Source organism: Mycteria americana, chromosome 1, assembly GCF_035582795.1.
Source record: "Mycteria americana isolate JAX WOST 10 ecotype Jacksonville Zoo and Gardens chromosome 1, USCA_MyAme_1.0, whole genome shotgun sequence".
Lineage (NCBI taxonomy): Eukaryota > Metazoa > Chordata > Aves > Ciconiiformes > Ciconiidae > Mycteria > Mycteria americana.
The window spans coordinates 37563663-37583317 of NC_134365.1; the positions used below are offsets into that span (position 1 = coordinate 37563663).

Genomic DNA, 19655 nt, shown 5'->3' on the forward strand with positions numbered 1-19655 from the left:
GCAAAAGAGCTAAAATTTAGTGCAGCTCGTGGTTCTGATGACTAGATAGGTGGTCTACTCAAACATGTTTGCAGCTACCCTCTGTGAGGACTCATTTGACACTTGATGTGAAAAAGATTCATATATGTCACTTGTCAAGAGGAATTGGGTGAGCAATTTGCAATATAAACTGCAAATTCAGCATATTAAGAACAGTCACCAACATGAAAATAGGAACTTTATGCACAAAGGATTTATTTGACTTTCTACACAGTTTAAAGCAGCAAGAGGCAATAAAAATGTTAGGTTTAAACTACAAAACATTTGCAGTTGACTGCTGTCTCTGTACATACATTGTGCACACACAGTACAAACATGAACTGTGTGCACACAAAGTTTAAACACAAATGCATAACCATAGCAGTCTTCACCTGAAGACAACATGGTTCAGTACTTTTGCAGACTTTAATTTCTCAGCTGCTAACTAAGAGAACACAACAGCAGTTTGTATCACCCAGGGAACTATTCTCTCTGGCCTGTTTATGCAGAACGGTACCAAAAGAAACACGTGAAGGTCTACAGTCTTGCAAGACCAGCCTCACTATCTCTCTCTGATGGTGTTACGGACAGAGAGTGAGAGAGGGGAAAAGAATGCAAGTGAGAGATTTCCAGTATGCTCCTAGCTTTAGCTAAATCAGAAGACAAAAAACCCATAGCTTCTTGTCACAAGTCTTCAAGAATCCAACTTCTAAATATAACAAAGCAACAACTCCTGAACAACAGCACTCAGTTCTGAGAAATGGACAAATCCATGAGCTAGAACAGGACACAGTAAAAATCCTAACCTGTGATAGCCCCTCTGCCTCCCCTCCTCCCTGTTGCAGGAGTAGCAGTTATTTGCTTACAGATGATTACCTTCGATTATATTAAAATCTGAGAGTCAGGTGGCCTTCCAAGACTAAGGCTGAGGACAGGAGCCACAGGACTTCCTATTGAACCAGTCCAGCCCTACCAGCTGTTCCAGATGCAGTCACCTTGTCAGTGTTCAACACACAATTCTACTACACACCTAACATCTCTTCCGTTTCAATGGCTCTTTAGCGTCTTTCCACTTCTCTGCAACCATCAAGTCATTCAGAAACTGCTACAGGGACAGAAGCGTCGTCAACCTCCCTGACTGCATCCACCACTCCACTAGATACTGGAAGCCTATCACTGCCATTCGCATTAATTTTCGTGAGGACTGTTAAAGAAACAGAATCCTCTTGTGATACTCTTTGCAACTAAGAAACTTGGTAACACCAGATCTGGGGAGTTTGGGATGAAGGAATAGTTGGGGAGACACCACACTTACTCACCTGCTATCACCAGCATTTGCCACATAAAGCTTCCCCAGTAAATACACCACCACAAGGGCTGTGCAGCCGCCAGAAATATTATACACGGTCCTCTCTCGTTCTATTTGCAAATCCTATGGGAAAAGAGAACAATATTTACAAAGACAGCATGGGCAATTAATGTTTTAGAAAATGAAGATTCCCCTAAAACAACAAGAGTCTTTCTTAAACTGCATGTCCCCCTGGCTTTCTTTACTGTTGCAGCTATAGCCACGTGGTCAGGGAGAAGAATGGGAAGTGGAGGAGTACATGTTACTTATGATAAAGATGTTCGGGGAAAAATCAGGACAGGAGATTGTAAAATGTCAGGCATCAAGGAACAAATGGCAACTCTGAGGGATGCAAGGGAATTTGCTACAGAAAAAGCACAATGAAGGCAAAGATAAATGTAGCTTAACAACAGGTACCTGGTGGTATAATTGGGGAGTGCTTTACGTAGACAGCAAATAATTGATGAGACCTAGCTATGACATGACTAACTACCTGCTCTCCAAAAGGGATGCTAGGATTGCAGAGCAGTCTGCACAAGGCTACCCTTCAGAAACATATGGAATGAGTGGATGCTAAACTTGTTAAGGGGGCAGGAAGGTCAGTAGAACAGTGTTTACTGAAAAATACTAGGCATTCACAGACTTTCCAGGGCAAACCACAGTATTTAACCCTGTGTCTCATATCACTGCTCTTAAGAGGTCCTGGAAAGACTTAATTTTTAAGCATGTGCACAGGCCCAAATTTAAGGAGGTACACACCTACTTAAGTAGTTCTTCCTGTGTTTAGCTTCCAACTGATTCTAAGTGTAAGAAATATTATATATAAAAAAGCCCTCCTGCTTAATAGGAGTGGAGAACACAAGTCACATCTGTCACCAACAATCAATCAAGCCCAGGAATGAAAAATACATAAATATATATATACATACATATCTATACATATATATAGTCCCAGGAAAGCTTGGAGAACATAAAAGACACAAGTAAATGAGCTATTTTCCAGTAGTCCATACATTTTAAACAAAAACTGAAGTATATGCCAATGAATTCTTTCTGCTGCCTTAGTTTAGTTTGGGGTAATAACACAGCATGTTACAAATTACCCTCTTCTCCTGTGCCCAGAATCAAATCCAATTTCAAACTGGTCTTTCCTTGTCATACTGGATTCAAACAGGGAGCATCATTTAACATTGCTATTGCAAGTACTGGCATATCTTTTCAGCTAAACCCTGCCTACTTGTACATGTTTTTTATTATGAATATATTTGTTTGCCTCTGTGTGCATGCATACACACACAGAGCTATACTTCAGCCATTTTCATATTTGCACTGAGCAACAAACAGCTCTAATTGTCCACGCCTTAGGGTATGGGATTTAGAGCTTTATTTTAGAGCTAAATTTATCTGAGGAAAAGCACCACAACAAATGCAAACCACGACAGCTGGCAATTTGACTGAAAATCTGCAGAACTGGAGGAGGCCAGGGACCATGCTTTGTTTCCTACAAATTTCAGGAGAGGGAGGTGACCTGGGGCAGCAGTGGGGATGCTGAGAAGTGCTCGGCCACTGTCCCGAGCAGGCTGGGCAGAGGTGTCTGTCACAAATAATGTGACTCCTCACTGGCTGGCGCACATAGGGACCGATCCCATTTGTGCCATGAACACAGTTCTGAGGCGGGCGGTGTGGCGGGGACAGCAAGAAACGTGCAGCGCTGCCCGACAAGGCCATCCTCTGCTGTACACGGGAACTGCACTCGGCTGCCCGAGAGACTCGGGGTTTTACTGCTGGCTCTTAACCCATGCTCTCATTGACTTGTGGTTTTCTCTCCTTTTTTTTTTTTTTTTTTTTTTTTAGCGGGGGAGGAGGTTAGGACCAGGAGGAAAACACCTCCAAGCTAAAAATCAAATCTCACAGAACCTTTGGTCACAGACATGGGCCTGTTATAAATGCCACTTTATCTAATCTTACCATAGAGAAGCTGATTTTCCTCCCCATGGTTTCTATATATTTTTAAATTAAGCTGAAAAGAATAGTTCAAAGGAAGCAGACATTTCTAACCATCAAAATAATTTAAACTTACAAATACTACAGTGGATTTTCCAGACACTGCCAGGAATTTTAAAAAACCTTCATCTCTGCAGTTCAGAGTATCCTCTGAGACCTGCAAACAATGTACCATTTCTCACCTGGTTTCAGCTCCATCATACGTACACTTTGCAAGTGCCAGAATGCCTAAATTAAAATTTATTTCTTTCAATAAACAGAATTCAGAAGCATCTATTATAGGAGAGAAGACGGATAATCCTTAGGGTGTCATTTTCAGAGTTTCCTTGACTTAAACTAGATCTGTGTACTGGATTTTTTCAAATCATTGCTGTTCATGGGCTCTTCCATCTAGTTGTTGTTCACAACTTGAATTTACTACCATGACTTGCCAGAGTATATTCAGTGCCATGTTTAATTTGATATTACAAACTTTGTTTGACATTTTCTTTTTGGAGGGCGGGGAGGGAAGGAGGGGAAGGCTTTCCTACAGCTCAACAAGATTTGAGGGGAAAAAATAAACCAAAATAAAATAAAGCCCACCACTGCCACTAACTCATTCTGATGTAGAAACACTGGCTTTTAATGAAATACTTTATAACAGTGCTGCTGGGAACGTAGTGCAGCACAAACAGGAGCAGAAACCCCAAAATGCCTCTGAAGCCTTTATGGGTGTAAAGGGGCTCATTTTAGACAAAGCCTGAGTGTATACAAAGCTTTCCTCATTTTCCACCTGGAGAAAGATTTCAGAGCAAGCTTTTTTTTCCCCCCCTTTCCTTTTTTCCTCCTCTTTTCTGTAGCATGCAGCTCATCCCCACATAGCAATGTGCGTGCAGGGGAAGAGCTGAGCAACGCTGGGCAGAATCAAAGGATGCACCTTTCAGCCCAAAGGGCAGTGCGTGCCACTCACTCAGACCCTGACAGAAGGGGGGGGGGGGGGGGGATTTCTATATCCTCTGTTCATAAGGCTCTTGTATCATGCCAAGGAAGCCCTAATTTAGTCTGTGCTCTGCCCCCCTTTTTGGGACGCATGTTGTAGCGGCAGGTAGGAGCAGGGTGTCCACAAGGGTTGCCTCATGCCAGGTCACCCTGGTGACCTGGGTGACAGACCTCTGGGTGACAGACCGCTGGGATGATGAAGCAAAGCCTGCAGAGGACAGGAGGAAGTGCCACAGGGTACGTTTCCAGAGTGGGTGACAGAGAGCAGGGGTCGCTTTCTCCACCAATTACAGAAGCAGCCCGAGGACGCTGCGTCAGCCCTGGGACAGACCATCCCCGCCATCCTGACCGCTTAGGTCTCCCTCAGCGCCTGCCTCGCTAAGGCTCAGACCTTGGCTTCCCAGAGCAAAAGCACGGGTTAATCAGGCTAGCTAACAATCTCTTCCGAAAAAGGAGGAAGACTATGCCACGAAGCCATTACCATCCTCTCTGTCAGAAGCTGCCGGACCCCCAACGGTGGCTTGCTCATGCCACCTCGTGGAGACCCTGCGGAGGGGCTCGGGCACCTCGCCCAGCTGCAGAGCACGGCGTGGGCTGGTGGCTCTTGGGGTGCTGCGGAGCCCCAGCTTTTCCTTCTGCCAGCCTTGGCCCACACACCTTGGGCACACGAAGCGCGCCAGGACAATCGCCAGCGGCGGCCTCAGCGAGGCGGGCTCGTGTGCGCAGGCCGCGGCGCGCAGCCGATGCAGAGGCCGGGGAGACAGCATGAAAGCAGCATGTGCGGCAGCACAAGAAGTAAGGGCCAGCTACACCCGATGCTAAGTTCTAGAAATTTAGGAGCTGGAAAACAGAGCTAGGTACGTCCAAGTTGCAGTATCATCGTTACAACAAGTTAGCATGCTGCAACAACAACTAGAATAACTATTTTTCATCTATATCCATCCTCAGAGTAGGGGCCTTTCCTCCAGGATCTCAATCTTGCTATGACAGAAAGCAGCTTTACTCCCTACACACACAGTATCAGGTATCTGCTTAAAAAAAGAAAAAAAGAAAAAAAAATCATGTTTCAGAAGGCATAAAGACAAAATTAACTCAATCTGCTTTACCTCTGTCAAAAAGGCACCAAAATGCCTGTAACGCCGTTTCGACCATCCTCATTTCTACCAGCTATTTAATCAGAGGAAGCTTTTCGAAAGGAAAACCATACAACAGATGTTGCTCTCTCAAGATTTTTCAAATTAAAATGGCACCAATCTTGCAAAAGCACTTGTCGAGATTTCATCTGAGTCAAAAAAAATCTCAATAAAGAAGGAAATCGTGATACAAACTTATACCTTCCAATAAATCACACAGACTAGTTCTGTGACTTTTTTTCCCATCCAAAATTAAACAGGGTTCAGTGTGGAATAGCTGCTCTCTCCCATTATTCTTTCTTTAAAATACATACTCCATCACATACATATATACAAGGTTAAACACAGGAAAGGTATTATAGTTTGATGCTTCTATCCAGTACAGAACAGCACTTGGAAACATTCCTCCTGGCTCCCTAGAACTGAATCTATAAATGCACATCTTGAAACTCAAGAGATGAAAATTAGAGGATTTGACTTACGAAAACTTCAGAACTTGAGCTTATTTATTTCCTTTCGACTGGAATAATTGTGATCACTGACAATTACTGACATTGATAATTTTTTATTTTTTAAACAGGACAGTAAATTATCTGAGAACACAACACAGAAATGTGCTAATCCCAGTTCCAGCACAATCAGAGAACACCATCTAAAAGTACTTCAAAAAAGGGACAGCTTAATTGTTAAATTTCTAAGTTAGGCAATGACTTGGTCTGTGTCAGCTTTCCACAGTGTTTTACTGCATGTAGCTGTCAGACAAGCACTGTCCAAAGGAAACCACACCCAATAAAGGAAAAATAATTTTAAAAAGCCTTTTGAAAGGGATGAATTGCATTATATTTGAGACTTGAGGCAAAAACAGGGAGAGCTTAACTAGAATTCAAAAGGCAGTTGAGGAAAAAAAGTAATGGAATGCTAAATGCTCCCAGGAAAAGGGGACAAAACCATCATTAGATAAACCTGTCAGGTTGGACTGTTTAAAAAAAAAAAAAAAAAGATATTGTATCTACTCAGCATTTACACCAGGTTCAAAGGGCTCCTTTGCAGCGATGGGTTTTTCAGGAAACAAAATCAAGAAGTCTGCTTACATGTCCAGGAAACATGAGCTTTCACCAAGTACCATGTAAAATGATACACTGCTGGCACAAAACCCTCGTACATTATGCACATCTCAACTGCACAGTCCTAACTCAACAACATCCATGATGTTCCAGTACAAAATAGGGCTGAATAAACAACGTGCTGTGGAAGAGGCCCAAAATCTTCACCCAAAGACCACTAGGATTATAAGCTAGCAGGAAGTTTGACAGAGGTAAGAATAAGATCAATCATTGCAAGCATAGATGAGACTCAGGAGTGTTGATCTTATGAACCGCTCCCTTACACAGACAAAAGAAAATACTCTTTTGCCTAAACCAATTATAAGCACAAGACTCACCCAAGAGCTTAAAGTAGATATAATTATCTACTGCTTTTCTTCATCTGACCATTTTTATAAGACTTCCTTTTAACGTAAAACTTAATGCTGAAATCATATTGCTTTGTGGTAGACAGAGTCATTTATATAGCAAAGACAGACAACGAACTTCAGCCCGCTGATAAAGAGTGAAAGTGGGAATTAAGGTATCTGATCTGTAGCATACAAAGACACAGGGAAGAAAATAAAATATTCTCTGGACTTCAGTTTAGAAAAAGGGAGGAGAGATTACTATGACCTGTACATGGGATACCCAGACATGGTATCTGTAGCAATATCCAGGGTTTCTGTATTTGTCATACTCTAGCCATAAAAGCCCTCCCAAGTAGTCAGGTGCCTGGACGTGATGGTCACCTGTGTGAACACCTACCAAATAGAGGTGTGAACTCAAAATAAAGCAGGGCAATAACAGCCCTGCTCCTTCAGACATGTTCAGGAAGGCAGCAATGGATAATGCACATGCTGCTCTCATTAGAAAGGTAAAGCACTTGAAATGACCCTTCTTTAGCTCTCTTACCTTTACTTTTCAGTCCCATGAAACTCTTATTTCTCATCTCTCCTACACTTGGAGCCAGCTTCAACAGGAGAGAGCAAGCGAGAGAGAGTCATGTCCCGTGCTCAGAGCCTGGCACTCTTCTGGTCTGAAAATCACCCCAAATGAAGCATGAAATTGGTGTCCCTATCTTAATCATGCTCTGAACCCACTAGGGTGCAGTGGATGGGCAGTGTCATCTTTTCCCTTCTTTCTCAATGAAGAAGGGTGCAAGCTAGTCCTCCCTTTCTGAAAAGGGCATGCTAAACTGACAGGAGATTTTCACGCATCCTCCTCTTTCTTTTCATCTAGCAGAAACTGAGCTCACTAGTCACAGTGCATAAATCTGCTCACAAGCCCCACACTGAACGATGCCTAAGCCACGGCTGTGGATCTCGTGCCTGGACCTACCCACCTAAAATTCAGATGATGCTGTCCAAACCCAGTTGGTGGGTCTGTTTGCCTGCACTTCCCTGGGGAGAAAGGACAATCCAGAAAGGTAATTGCTATTCAGAATTCAAAGTGAAGCACCACTTTGTTATAACAACAACTGTAGTCTCTAATTAGATGCATGTATTAAACAAAATTCATGTATATCAGGAAAAACAACAATTGAATACTTCTTTTCAGACAACAAATAAAACCTCTGGGAAACACTCATTAGTTCAAAAACCTTCTGCTCAAATAAGAGGCTTTTCTAAAAACAACAGAAAAAAATAAAAAAAAAAAAAAAGAAGGAAAAGAACAAGATGAGATCTCCCAAGACCTGCTCTGCATGTACTCACTGGCAGGCCAAGCCTCTGCTCTGCCTGACAAGAATTATTTTTAATAACATGGAGAAGTGAAGGGGGAAGGTGTGGAGCAGCTACATCAATTACAAAAGAGAAAAGCCAGCTTCCATAGGGAAACGGATGGATATTCTGTTTCCATAGGGTCGTGATTTCCTCCCAGTTGTTCACGCTGCACACAAGTCAAGTGGGTGGTAGGAAAGTACTTCATGCCCCACTCACCCACACTCAACCTGCCTCAGTCAAGAGCTGCACACACACTCTCTACAGTCACTACTGTGCTTTATGAGCCACTCCAACACTAACGTGAACTACAGGTCATTGGATCAAGGATACTGCCCCTCATGTCCCTGATGTCACCTTTTATGACCCATTTATGTAGTTGTGGGCAACATGAACAAGGTGTGTTGGTGGTGGAAGGAATGCTGAGAGCCTTTGCTGCTGCTCCGGGAGGGCAACGAGGCTTTGTAAAGTGTGTGCCCATACACACAGCCTTATGATAACAGCCAATGCTGAAATCTGCTACTGTGAGGCAATACTAATTTTAATCTTAAAAAAGGAGGTAGGGAAAAAAAATAAAGAAAAAAGAAAAAGAGCACCAAGCTTCTAAGAGTCAAGTAATCCACAAATGTGGCCGCAGTGCTGCCTGGGACTTAAGACGCAGTTCCTGCTTCACAGGGATGCACCAGGTAAGTTGTTGAGGCTGTTTAATTCTGTCCACACTCACATGGTGTTTAAGTAGGGGAAGAAAAAAAAAAAAGTGGAAAAAAAAAATCCCTAAATGTTCATCTTCTCCAGGCCATGCAACTCATTAGTGTATGCAACAAAGACTTCAGAGCCCTGAGATATACATACCATTTCCTTGAATGCACTTTCTATGGCCCCAATAACCAGGCACTCATGTGGGATCTTCTTCTCGGTGAAGAAGCGTGTTGGAGGGGTGCTGGGCGAGCCCGGGGCCCCCACACCACCACGCAAGGAGGCTGCCCGCGTCAGTGTCCTGCTGTTGGTGGCTGGGTTGTCGGGCTCCTCTCCCAGGCAGGTGGGTGGGAGGACGGCCGTGTTCCTCAGGATGTCCACGATCTCCTGCAGCTGCTCCAGGATATGGTGCTGCAGCAGTTTGGAAGCGACCACAGCTGCCCCCGACCCAGCGTGTCCATCAAACAGGGACCAGTAATACAGGTTGATCCCATCCATGTCCTGGAGAAGCAGGAGGGGAAGAAAGGGAAGGAAAAAGAGATGGTCACTGTTACACAGCTATAAGTGAGGTGATGGAGCAGCTGGTGGCACAGGAGCACCAGGTGAAACACAGGTAACTCTCCCAGAGGTAACCTTCTTTCTGAAATGGAGAAATACCCACTGTGTTAGTACAGCTCTGGCAGGAAGGAGAGATGCTTATTTTTGCCCCCCCCCCACCCCCCCCCCCCATTTTTTTTCTTTTCCCTTAACCCCCTTAAAAAAAAAAAAAAAAGAAGGCTGAACTTGAAATCTTTCTTACCTTACAGCCATCATAGGATGCACTGATCAAGCACAGCTACCACTGTGAGACTAAGTTAACTTCCTAATGACTGTGTCAATCAGAAGAAAGGCATTCAAAAATCACATCATTGATAAATGATGGACCTACCACCATGGAGACCAAAATTCTACATAAGACAGCACCTGATACTTCTGTGACAGACCTTTTTTTTCCACCAAGCATGAGGCCAAGAACCTCAGTTTGACATCTAGTAACAGGACATGATCCCTACTGCCATGACTGGTAGATAAGGTTCTTCTGTGCTGGCAGACGGGACAGCTCAGGTGTTCCCTGACTGTGCCAGCCCAGGAAACCAGTGCAGCGCAGAGGTCCCCGAGGATGGCAGACAAGTGGGATCAGCTGCACTCCACCCATGCTAGCCTACACATTCACTGCCTAGCTCTTCTCAGTCCTCTGAAAAGTTTCCTTTACAGTACTGGAGTTACATAGCCTCTGATCAGAAGAGCTATGCAAGTGTTTTGGTATAGCTTTCGGCATAATAATATGCTTTTAGATCTTACATCTTAGCTCAACTCCTAGCATGCTGGTCAGCACAACTGCTCTCATACAGGCAGAGTATCCGGAAAAGTAAATTTTGTAGACCTCATTATTAAAATTAATATGTGGTAATGTTATATATTTGTTCAGCAGTTATTGATCAATTATGCGATTTTCAAATATTTCTCCCTTTCTGCTCCACACGGTCTCCTCTGACAGGTGTAAGTCAGCTCCACTATTGCTCTGATTTGAGCAGAAACCATGTTTTTGTGCTGAGGTGCCCCATCGCTCAGATAAGGCCCATTAACCCAGGGCTGGAGGCAGACTAAGTTCTGGGCAGCACAAGCTCCGATCTGCCTGAAAAATACCAAGGAGCCATACCCTAGATAACCTCAACTTTTTTTGGGAGAAATTCACCTAGAAATCCTCAGGGAAGCATTTAAGGCATAACAATACCTGTCTTTGCATATTTGGCAGCAGCATCTGGAAAGAGTCTTTCCAGTCTCTCCTTTCCCATTTCTTCTTAATCCTGCACCTTCTCCCAGCTATGCTAGAACAGCTGTTTGTGGGGCTGCCTTGCGAGTCAGATGTGGGTGGACTAATACAGATTTAGAAATAAATCATTTTGCAAGGGACAGGAATGAGGCAATACTGTTGCAAAACACCTCATACTAAGAAAGCATAACCTAAATCTCACTACAGTCAAAGAACTTAATTATATCTGCAAGTCACGCTGACTGTGGTCTAATTTAGGATGACAGACGGGATTTGTTTCATTCACCCGAACACTGCTCCCTTACACAACAGATCAGCATATAGTCTAGGCACCACCTGCATCCCATCACCTCATGCCCAAAGCACTGCTTATTTCACACTTATTACAGGGCTGTGAACTGCAACTCCTTTTAGTTTCTGCTGTTCCAGCTGCTCCGCAAAGGTGCCAACCACTGGCAGTAGGACAGGGCAGACAGGTTGGAGTAAGAACACCATGAATTGTCATTCACAGATCCAAAAGACATCATTCATTATTGCCCTGAGCTACAAAATCCAAAACCTAATGCAAAATGTCTCCTTTAGCAACAAGTACATAGACCATCACTACAAGTTCATGCTGTTCAAAGGGCAGAGTTCATAGCTGAACAAGCATTATTACTTATAACTTAGTTTGTTGAAATGCACATTTAAAAGCCTTGATTATAAAAATGACATAAAAGTCTATTTTTTTAGCTTATAGCATTGCTGCTGTAGTAAAGTTCAAACATATTCTTAACCAGTGCATTAACAATAGTCATCTATACAGCAGAGAGTTCCTCCAAGAGAAGGAATTCAGCAGTCTATTGTGCACTCTTCATTTCATTACTGAAATGCTGAGAAAAGGAGTACTGTCCTACAGTAATGGATTACTTACCACAGTAAAGATCAAACAGGATACATCCTACAATGGTGAAAAACCAACAAACATACACATTTCTGAATGTGGCTCCTTAGCCAGTCCCACCCACTTACCCAGTCTGGTAAATTCACCAAAAACCTGTTGTGAAATTTCACCCCTGAAGGCATGACTGGCAGTTGTGCTAGCTTGCTCTGGGCTCAGAATCCCTTCAAGTTCACACAACAGTTGGCTGTAAAATTCTGCGTAAGCCATTTTTAACAGATAACAGAATTACTGGCTAAAAAACCTGTTTGTAAAAATAGATTGCTATTCATGCAAAATGTGAAGTATTTTGCAAACAGAAACAAGTATCCTGAAGTGAAAGTATTTCAGCTGAAAACTGAAACCATTTATTCAAAATGGCAACACTGTGGCCCCTGGGAGCTGTAGATCAAACTACTTCTGCTCCCATTCTTCTCTTAGGGTTTGGATCCCTGGCCAAAATCCACCTCATGATGCACCACGGATAATGCTTCCACAGCTTATGTCCTCATGTCATTTGAAAGGTGCTACTCCTTTGGAGATGTGCTGCCTTTGGGGGAAAAAGCATAAAGGCGTTACAACTCTGATTGAAATGGAAATATTTTACCTTCCACCTAGAGGAAGAAGATACTTTGTCGTCGCCCTCCCCCTGCCCCCAAACTATAACAGAAACTTACAATTAAGAACAAGTTTAACCCGCACCCCCTTAATTTTCTTAAGTTTTCCAAACCAAGCCCCCACCAAAGTCTGTATTAGAAGATAAAGAACACGTATTAACACAATTCACTCTCATTATTATGAGCACAACACTGGATATGTCCTACACTGAACAAGCATCACGTGAACTTGGTAGTCAAATAAGGTGCCATCAGAAACTGGGAAGCTTTAAAACAGAACAGAACAATGGCCCATGACAAAAAGTGAAATTGAAATGTCACCACCTCTTTCTTCTAAGCCAATGGGCAGCACAAGTTAGGACAGAGAAGTTCACATGGGCCTGAGCTGTATTCTCAGGCTGTCACTGACATGAACATGCCATTGCCATATCAGCTGTGGTGGTTCTTCTGGAGTTCCCTGATCTTGTCCTTTTTGGACTAGTAATTCTTAAACAAGAGGGTGTTGCTACCAGTTCAGCTAAGTTCAGACATCGACACTGCACACCTCCAAGATAGTTCTCTAAATTGCCCTTATACTCAGCAGGGAGAAAAAAAACCCACGCTTTCAGACTACGCTCATCTCATTCCAAAGTAGATTTATTTCTCCCTGTCAACTGCAAAAATACCCTTGATAACTGAGAGGTCTGTACTATAAGCACATACAATCAGGGGAGATGACTACCACAACACTGCTCTTATACACACGTTCTGTGTGAGATGCTCTAGGGCCTTAACTTCAGTTGGGATCTGCAGGCATTACTGTAACCTAAATATTAGTCTCCAAAAACTTCTACGTATTCCTACGAAGCTTCATTTACTTTTGAACTAGCAAAGAGAGTATAACCACGAATAACCCATTAGCTGTCTAAAAAAGGAAGAAGAAACAAATTCCTTTCCCCCACCCTAAGAATAAAAATGGCTCCTCTATTTGAAAGAAATGAATTCTCCAAAACCATACCAATTTGATGAGAATTAAATATATGGTGCAAATAAAGCAGCAACTCAGAGAATGAACAAGGGCCAGCAGTCAAGGCACACAGATGAGACAAAAAGCACAAAAAGGTCCTTGCTTTTCCTCCCACAGCTGAGATGACCTCCGTAGCCACCAAGCGATTACCTATTTTGGTGTGCATATGCATGGCTGTTCTCTCTCTTTCACCATCTGGGAGCTTGAACTTCTTCCCAAAAGTATTGACATTCTGCAAACTCCCACAGAACAAGACATCTATTTGTATTAGCTCTGGTGGTATTCTGTCAAACGCAGTCTTTCAAACATCAATCTCCATTTGTTCTTTTAACTGGACAGAGCTCTCAAGTGGGAGTACAATCGGTCACCACAGTGATTTATTTTAGATTTTCTTTCAAAAGATTCAGATTTAACAACATTCTGAATCTGAACATTCTACCAGATACATGAAGAGCAAACAGATCCTTCACTGCACTGACCTTACAATTCATTTCCAGTACGTACTAGGAAATTTAATAAGCTTCAGGGTCCTCAGCTGCTGACCTAGCTTTCAGGAAGGTTCAGCAGTCTCCCGGGTTTTGTAATTGTAAAATATAATTAAGACATGCAAAGATTTGGGTCAAGCAATGGATAAGAAATCATGAAAGAAAATGCATATATATACATAACTGGGGTTTAGTTATAGAAAAAAAAATGGGTGGCCTTAGCAATATATAGCAATCAATTTGGGACAAACTTCAGGTAAGCGAGACAGTCGTCCTACATTGCAAAACTTCAGAAATTTTTTTAGGAAGCTAATTCCAAACAGGCAAATAAATCATGTTGCCACTAAAGATATATTCTGAAAACCACAACCCACCCTGACTATTATTGTTCCAAATATGAACTACGCTCACAAAATGCATTAGGGCACATCTTCAGCAATTGCCACACCACCCTCAGAGAAAAGCCTCCTCATGTTACTGATGATATGTTCGGCTACCTGTGGTAGCCAACCAGCCTTGTGTCACACAAAACAAATACTCCATCCCATCTTTGTGACAAAGAAAACTGCAGAATTAATAATTATGTCTCTTCACATTATAATGACAATTAATAATGTATCACATTAAGTCCTGCAACCTGACTGTCACTATAACAATATCCTGGCATAGTATTCCCATTTCACTCACAGATGGTCTTCAGTATTCATCAGCAAGGTACCCCATAGTTAAAGGCATTTAAAAACAGTACTAGTGAAAAAGCTGCGCAATTTCAAGTGAATGCTCCTGAATGGGAACAGAGAGCAAGTATGATTAATCAAGCAGCAGCAGGGTGGGGGGAAGGGGACAGAATTAATTTAGGGTTGAACTTGCAGAATCTTTCCTTTCGCTGCTCTGCTCAGCTTATCACCTGCTCATTTAAAGAAGAAAACCATATTTATGCTATTTAAGAGATTTCCTTGGATTTTTGTGTGTGTCAGGGCTAAACAAATGTTCACTTCTCCATCTCCTCATTTCTGGCCCATCAACTCCTCCTTTCCAGCCCTGGAAGCTCTGCAGAGTCCACCTGCAGAGTCAAGGCCACGACAGCAGCACCCAACCCGCGTGGACAACCCGTGGATCTCCGACTCCCTTATGCTGCCTTGCCAAAGCGCAGGGCTGCATTGACAGTCAGTATTATATAAGAATAATCACACAACCTCATTTAAGCCGTTTAAGTTTCACAAACTTCCCAGAAAGCAGGGTAAAACAAAGATGGCATCTGGCCTTCTCAAAGATTCTGTGGAAAAAAAGAAAAATCTGAGGACAATGAAATGGATTCTGTTAAATCAAGAGACAGTTTAAGTTTCAGTTCCTACTTCCCTTGTACTCCATACTTCAAAAAAACCTAAACAACAACAGAAGAAATCTTTATTTTCATCAGACTAATACTCAATAAACTGCTTCCCTCATCCCTTCTTCCTTCAATATTTCTACAAGGTGCTTCACCTCTCAAAGACTATTTCAGATCGTGTGTTATGGTAGGATTTCCCTAGGAGGCATTTACAGTATTCAGCCTCTGGCTTTCTTACTAAATACTTGCCAGGACAATATTATACCATTCACTGGTGTGTCTCAAGCCTGTATTTCTACATCTTATTGATAGAGAGTAAGTTGCACCCTCATCACATTTAACACCAAACTCATACACTCCTTAAAAAATATTTGCTAACAATGCTATATGAGGGCAAACCACAATATTATACTTCATAGTATAAAAATATGACGCATTATAGAAACACGTACATCTTTTTTTTCCTTTTTAGATACATTCAACCAGTAAAAAATGTACCAAGGAAAAAATCCTACTAATTGCTAGTGTAAGACTGCCCTCTAGTAGAAAACATTCTCCAGAAATACGCTGCCTGTTTTGGAAAAATATATTATAAATTTAAATTCACAAGCTGTGGTCTAATAACATGGTAGAATAGGTTTTACACAGCTAAATAATGAGTGCTATAGCACTCATTCAAGTGTCATGTAGAAAACAGAAGTAAATCTGTAGATAAGAAGAGAACATATAAAGAACACAATAACAAGCAGTATGAAAACAGTATACTATGTTACACAGATCAGCTGGCTCCTCACTTCAGACATTATGCTCATTTCTAGTCAAAGTATGTCAGAAATAGAAGAAAGAACAGAAGTTTTGAAATAAAAGTATTTCTCTCAAGAAGCTTGAAAGGGAGTGGCTGTTTATTCCAAAATCGAGATGAAAGATACAGAATCAAAGTAGGAAATACACCAGCAAAGAGAGGAAGAGAAATCAGGAAATTCCGTGACATACTTCGCATAACACAGGGTAACTGGATATTTAATGAGGCTGACAATCATTAAGTTTAAAATGGATAAAAAGAACAGCCTTCAAAAATATGCAGTCAGTTTACAGACCCTACCATTACGATATCATAATAGTATGACCACCATAATGATGGATACCATCAAGGCTAGTGAGGACATCTTTCCAATAATTAAATAGTTTTATATCCCTGTATTTTTAATGCAATCTAAACATATTAGCTATGTAATGTTTGGAAAAAAGTTCCTTCTGAGGAAGATGATTAACCATGCAGTATAGTATATACAACATAGCGTGCCTTTTGCTCTTGAGAAGCATTTGATACTACTCAAAGCTGGAAGTTAACTGGAGTTTGTGAAACAATGCTACAAAGCTTTTTATGTCCCATGCATGCCCCCAGAATATGAAACATGGGCAAATTCAGTACAGCTATATTCACCCACATCCCAGATGCAGAGACCCCTGACCAGGTATCTCGCATGGTAGGCCTGGAACTTAAATGTGGTGTTAGACCAAAGCTAGTACCTCTGCACAGCACCAAGATGTGTCTACCCAGGCTGGTGTATGCACAGGAGTCTTTGTAGTGTGCTGTGTGCATAACACAGCAATGCCCTTTGACTCAAACAAACCCATCACCTGGACCAAGCACATTGTTGCTTATCTTGATGTGGTTTATATACATGAACAAGTAATGTGGCCAAATGCTTGCTTCCTTAAACATAATTAATGTATACAAAAATTAAATACACTTAGGGAACCAAGTGTCTGCATGAGCCAACAGCAGACAGTTGCATGGACTTTCTAGGAAAGACTTTTTAAAATGTAGACTACTAAAAGAAAATTGTTTTGCCTTGCGTGACTCTATGTAGAACTTATAGTCCCAGCAAGTACAGGGCACAATTCTTTATCCAGGAGTGTGCAAATATGTACTTGAAAAAAAAAAATCTTGACTGTCTGAATACAATGAGGAATATCAGCCCACAGGAACTGAGACAGGTGATTTAAGGAAAGATTTGAAAGAGGAAAGAACAGGGCTCTTTGCAAACCTGGAAAATCTGTCAGAGTCTGAAAACATTGCAGCAATAATGAAATAGAACAGAAAGAGCAAGAGGTGGGGAGGGACACAGTGCAAGAGGACCCTGATGAGCCCTGTAGCCATCAGCTGTTTGTTACATGGCTAAACGTCCAAATCGAACACACGCTATCAATCATTGTTGGAGCCTGAGCTCATGCTTAAAGAGCAGATGAAGTAATTAGCCGGTCAGGAAACAGGACAGATGAAAAATAGCAGATGATTGCCACTAGACAAGTGCATGACATACATCACTCTCCACACAGAGAGGAGCCATAGTCTGCAAAAATCACTGAATTCAGTGTGCTGGATGACCTTATCCTACCTGCATAAACCAACCTTGCTACACGCAATACTGCTTCAGTGACAAGAACCCAAATGACTGTCTAACCCTTAATAAAATTGTATGACTGTATAAATGGTGATACTGCCATGCTTGCAGTGACCATCACTGGACAAGCCAACCACAGCCATTAAACTCACAGTACTCTGCAGCAGTAAATTTGTCAGGATTTTATTTTCAGAAATGAAACAAAAAGGAAAATCCAAGGAGTATTCCTTTCCCCATCTTTAAACTAAAATGTCTTAGATGCAAGGAGCAGTTTTGAATGCAAGAAATCAAAAATCAAGTAGTAGAGCTAAGAAAAATATCATTAAGTGTTCTGTATTTAAGCAGAGATAATTAATAAGAGGTAACTGGAAATATATGAAACATTCAGTAAACATCGTTGTGTCATATTGCCACATCCTTTTATATTTATTTTGTACTTCTCCACTGACAAGATACAGAAGTCTGCTTACCGAATTGTCCTTCAGCTGGAGACCTTCTCCATTGGGCAGCGACGACCTCCGTTTTGTTGAAGAGTTCTTGTTTGGTGTAGAATTAGCGCCTCCAGCTTTCTTCTTGACAAAGAGGACTTCACAGCTGGCTTGATCTTCATTGTGCGTGCTCTTCCCTGCATTTATTACCCTAAGAAAAAACAAAACAAAAAAAGAAAACAAGGGACACATCAAAGTTAGCAAAGCACAGAAGCCTCCATCTCTATCTCATATGTGACTCAAGATGTATGGAACCATAGCCGAGAAGTATTACAAAGACCAACTGAATTAAAATACTTTACTTTCTTAAACACACACATACACATACATACACACATGCATACTTGTTTGTTTCCATACACCTACACATGGCTTAACAAGCATTTTTCACAGAACTATGTGAAGAACCACCAATGGTATCATGAGCATATTTTACCCTTAGGCATACTGTACTTTTCTTTAAAGGGACTACTTGATGGTCAAGGCTGATAACACTTATGCCTCCTAGTTGAAACATGAGTTCCCCAGTTGCTTTTCTACCTGCCAGCCTCTCTGCTACAGTGAATAATGAATCTGTTGGCTAAAGGTGTGCATTCTGTCAAGTTCTGAGTCTTGCACAAATAAAATACCTGCCATAAATCTAAAAAGCTGTTACTGCTAAAGGCACAGAAAAATACGCAACTGCTATTAGTCTGTTTAAAGGGCATGTATTAGAAATGCTGTGACAGAAACACAAAGGAAAGGCTTTGCCTTACATTCCATTATGCAAGTCAAGCTTGCTTGTACCAGAGACGCATACTAAATACACCCCTCTAGTACTGCAGAACAACATAATCTCCCCCCCCTCCAAACAAACAAACAAAAAAACCCCAAACCAAACCTCAAACCCTCACATCTCTGTCCCATCTGCAGCGTAGAGAGCAGAAGATTTGCACCAAGAGCTGTAGGCATGCAGAAACCAGCACTAAGAGCTCAGTACACGCTTTGGACAGCCAAGGGTATCCTGAAACTTGCACCACAACTGCTTGTCTTCCTTCCATCAGTGATGAAGCTGAAATAACAGCTATTCCACCACCAACATTTTAAAACCCTAATCAGAAGTTTGCATTATCCAAGATACCGTGGTTACTACCATCCACCTCAGAACAGCCAAGTTCAAACATGTTTTCCACTTTCTACATGAGAACCTCATCACAAACTGACTAATTTTGCATCAGTTGACACCATGTTCAGTAAGACATGTGCTTTGACAGTCCTGGGCTCACACAGAGAAAACCTGTGCAAGCCAGGACCGTGTCTTATTCCGACCGAGCAAAGACGTTGCCACTTTGATGCTAGGATGTCTTCTTCTGCAAACACTAACCACTCCTCTTTACTATGAGGGTTGAGTCACCTAACAAGTTGACCACTAGTCAGAGACGGCGTTTCTACTACTGGACAAACACCAAGTTTCACATCAGGCACATGATGTCTCTAAAAACAACTTCTGCCTCCCCAGAAAGTAAAACAGCTTGAAGGCACGTCATAATCCTGATGGCAAGTTCAAGACATACCTGACTTCCTGATCTCTAATGTTTTCATTACAGTAAAATTTTACATAACAGGAAAA

The 19655-nt window shown here is 41.9% G+C and overlaps 1 protein-coding gene across 1 annotated transcript in view; it reads right to left on the bottom strand.

The window, feature by feature from the left end:
- PPM1H (protein phosphatase, Mg2+/Mn2+ dependent 1H) overlaps positions 1-19655 on the bottom strand; it is a 142278-nt gene that overhangs the window by 54480 nt on the left and 68143 nt on the right. Inside the window, exons 2-4 of the mRNA XM_075494798.1 lie at positions 18029-18197; positions 9137-9481; positions 1338-1450 (exon numbers count right to left, since the gene is read on the bottom strand). Of these exons, the coding sequence (XP_075350913.1) occupies positions 1338-1450; positions 9137-9481; positions 18029-18197 (627 nt within the window). The remainder of the gene's footprint in view (positions 1-1337; positions 1451-9136; positions 9482-18028; positions 18198-19655) is intronic.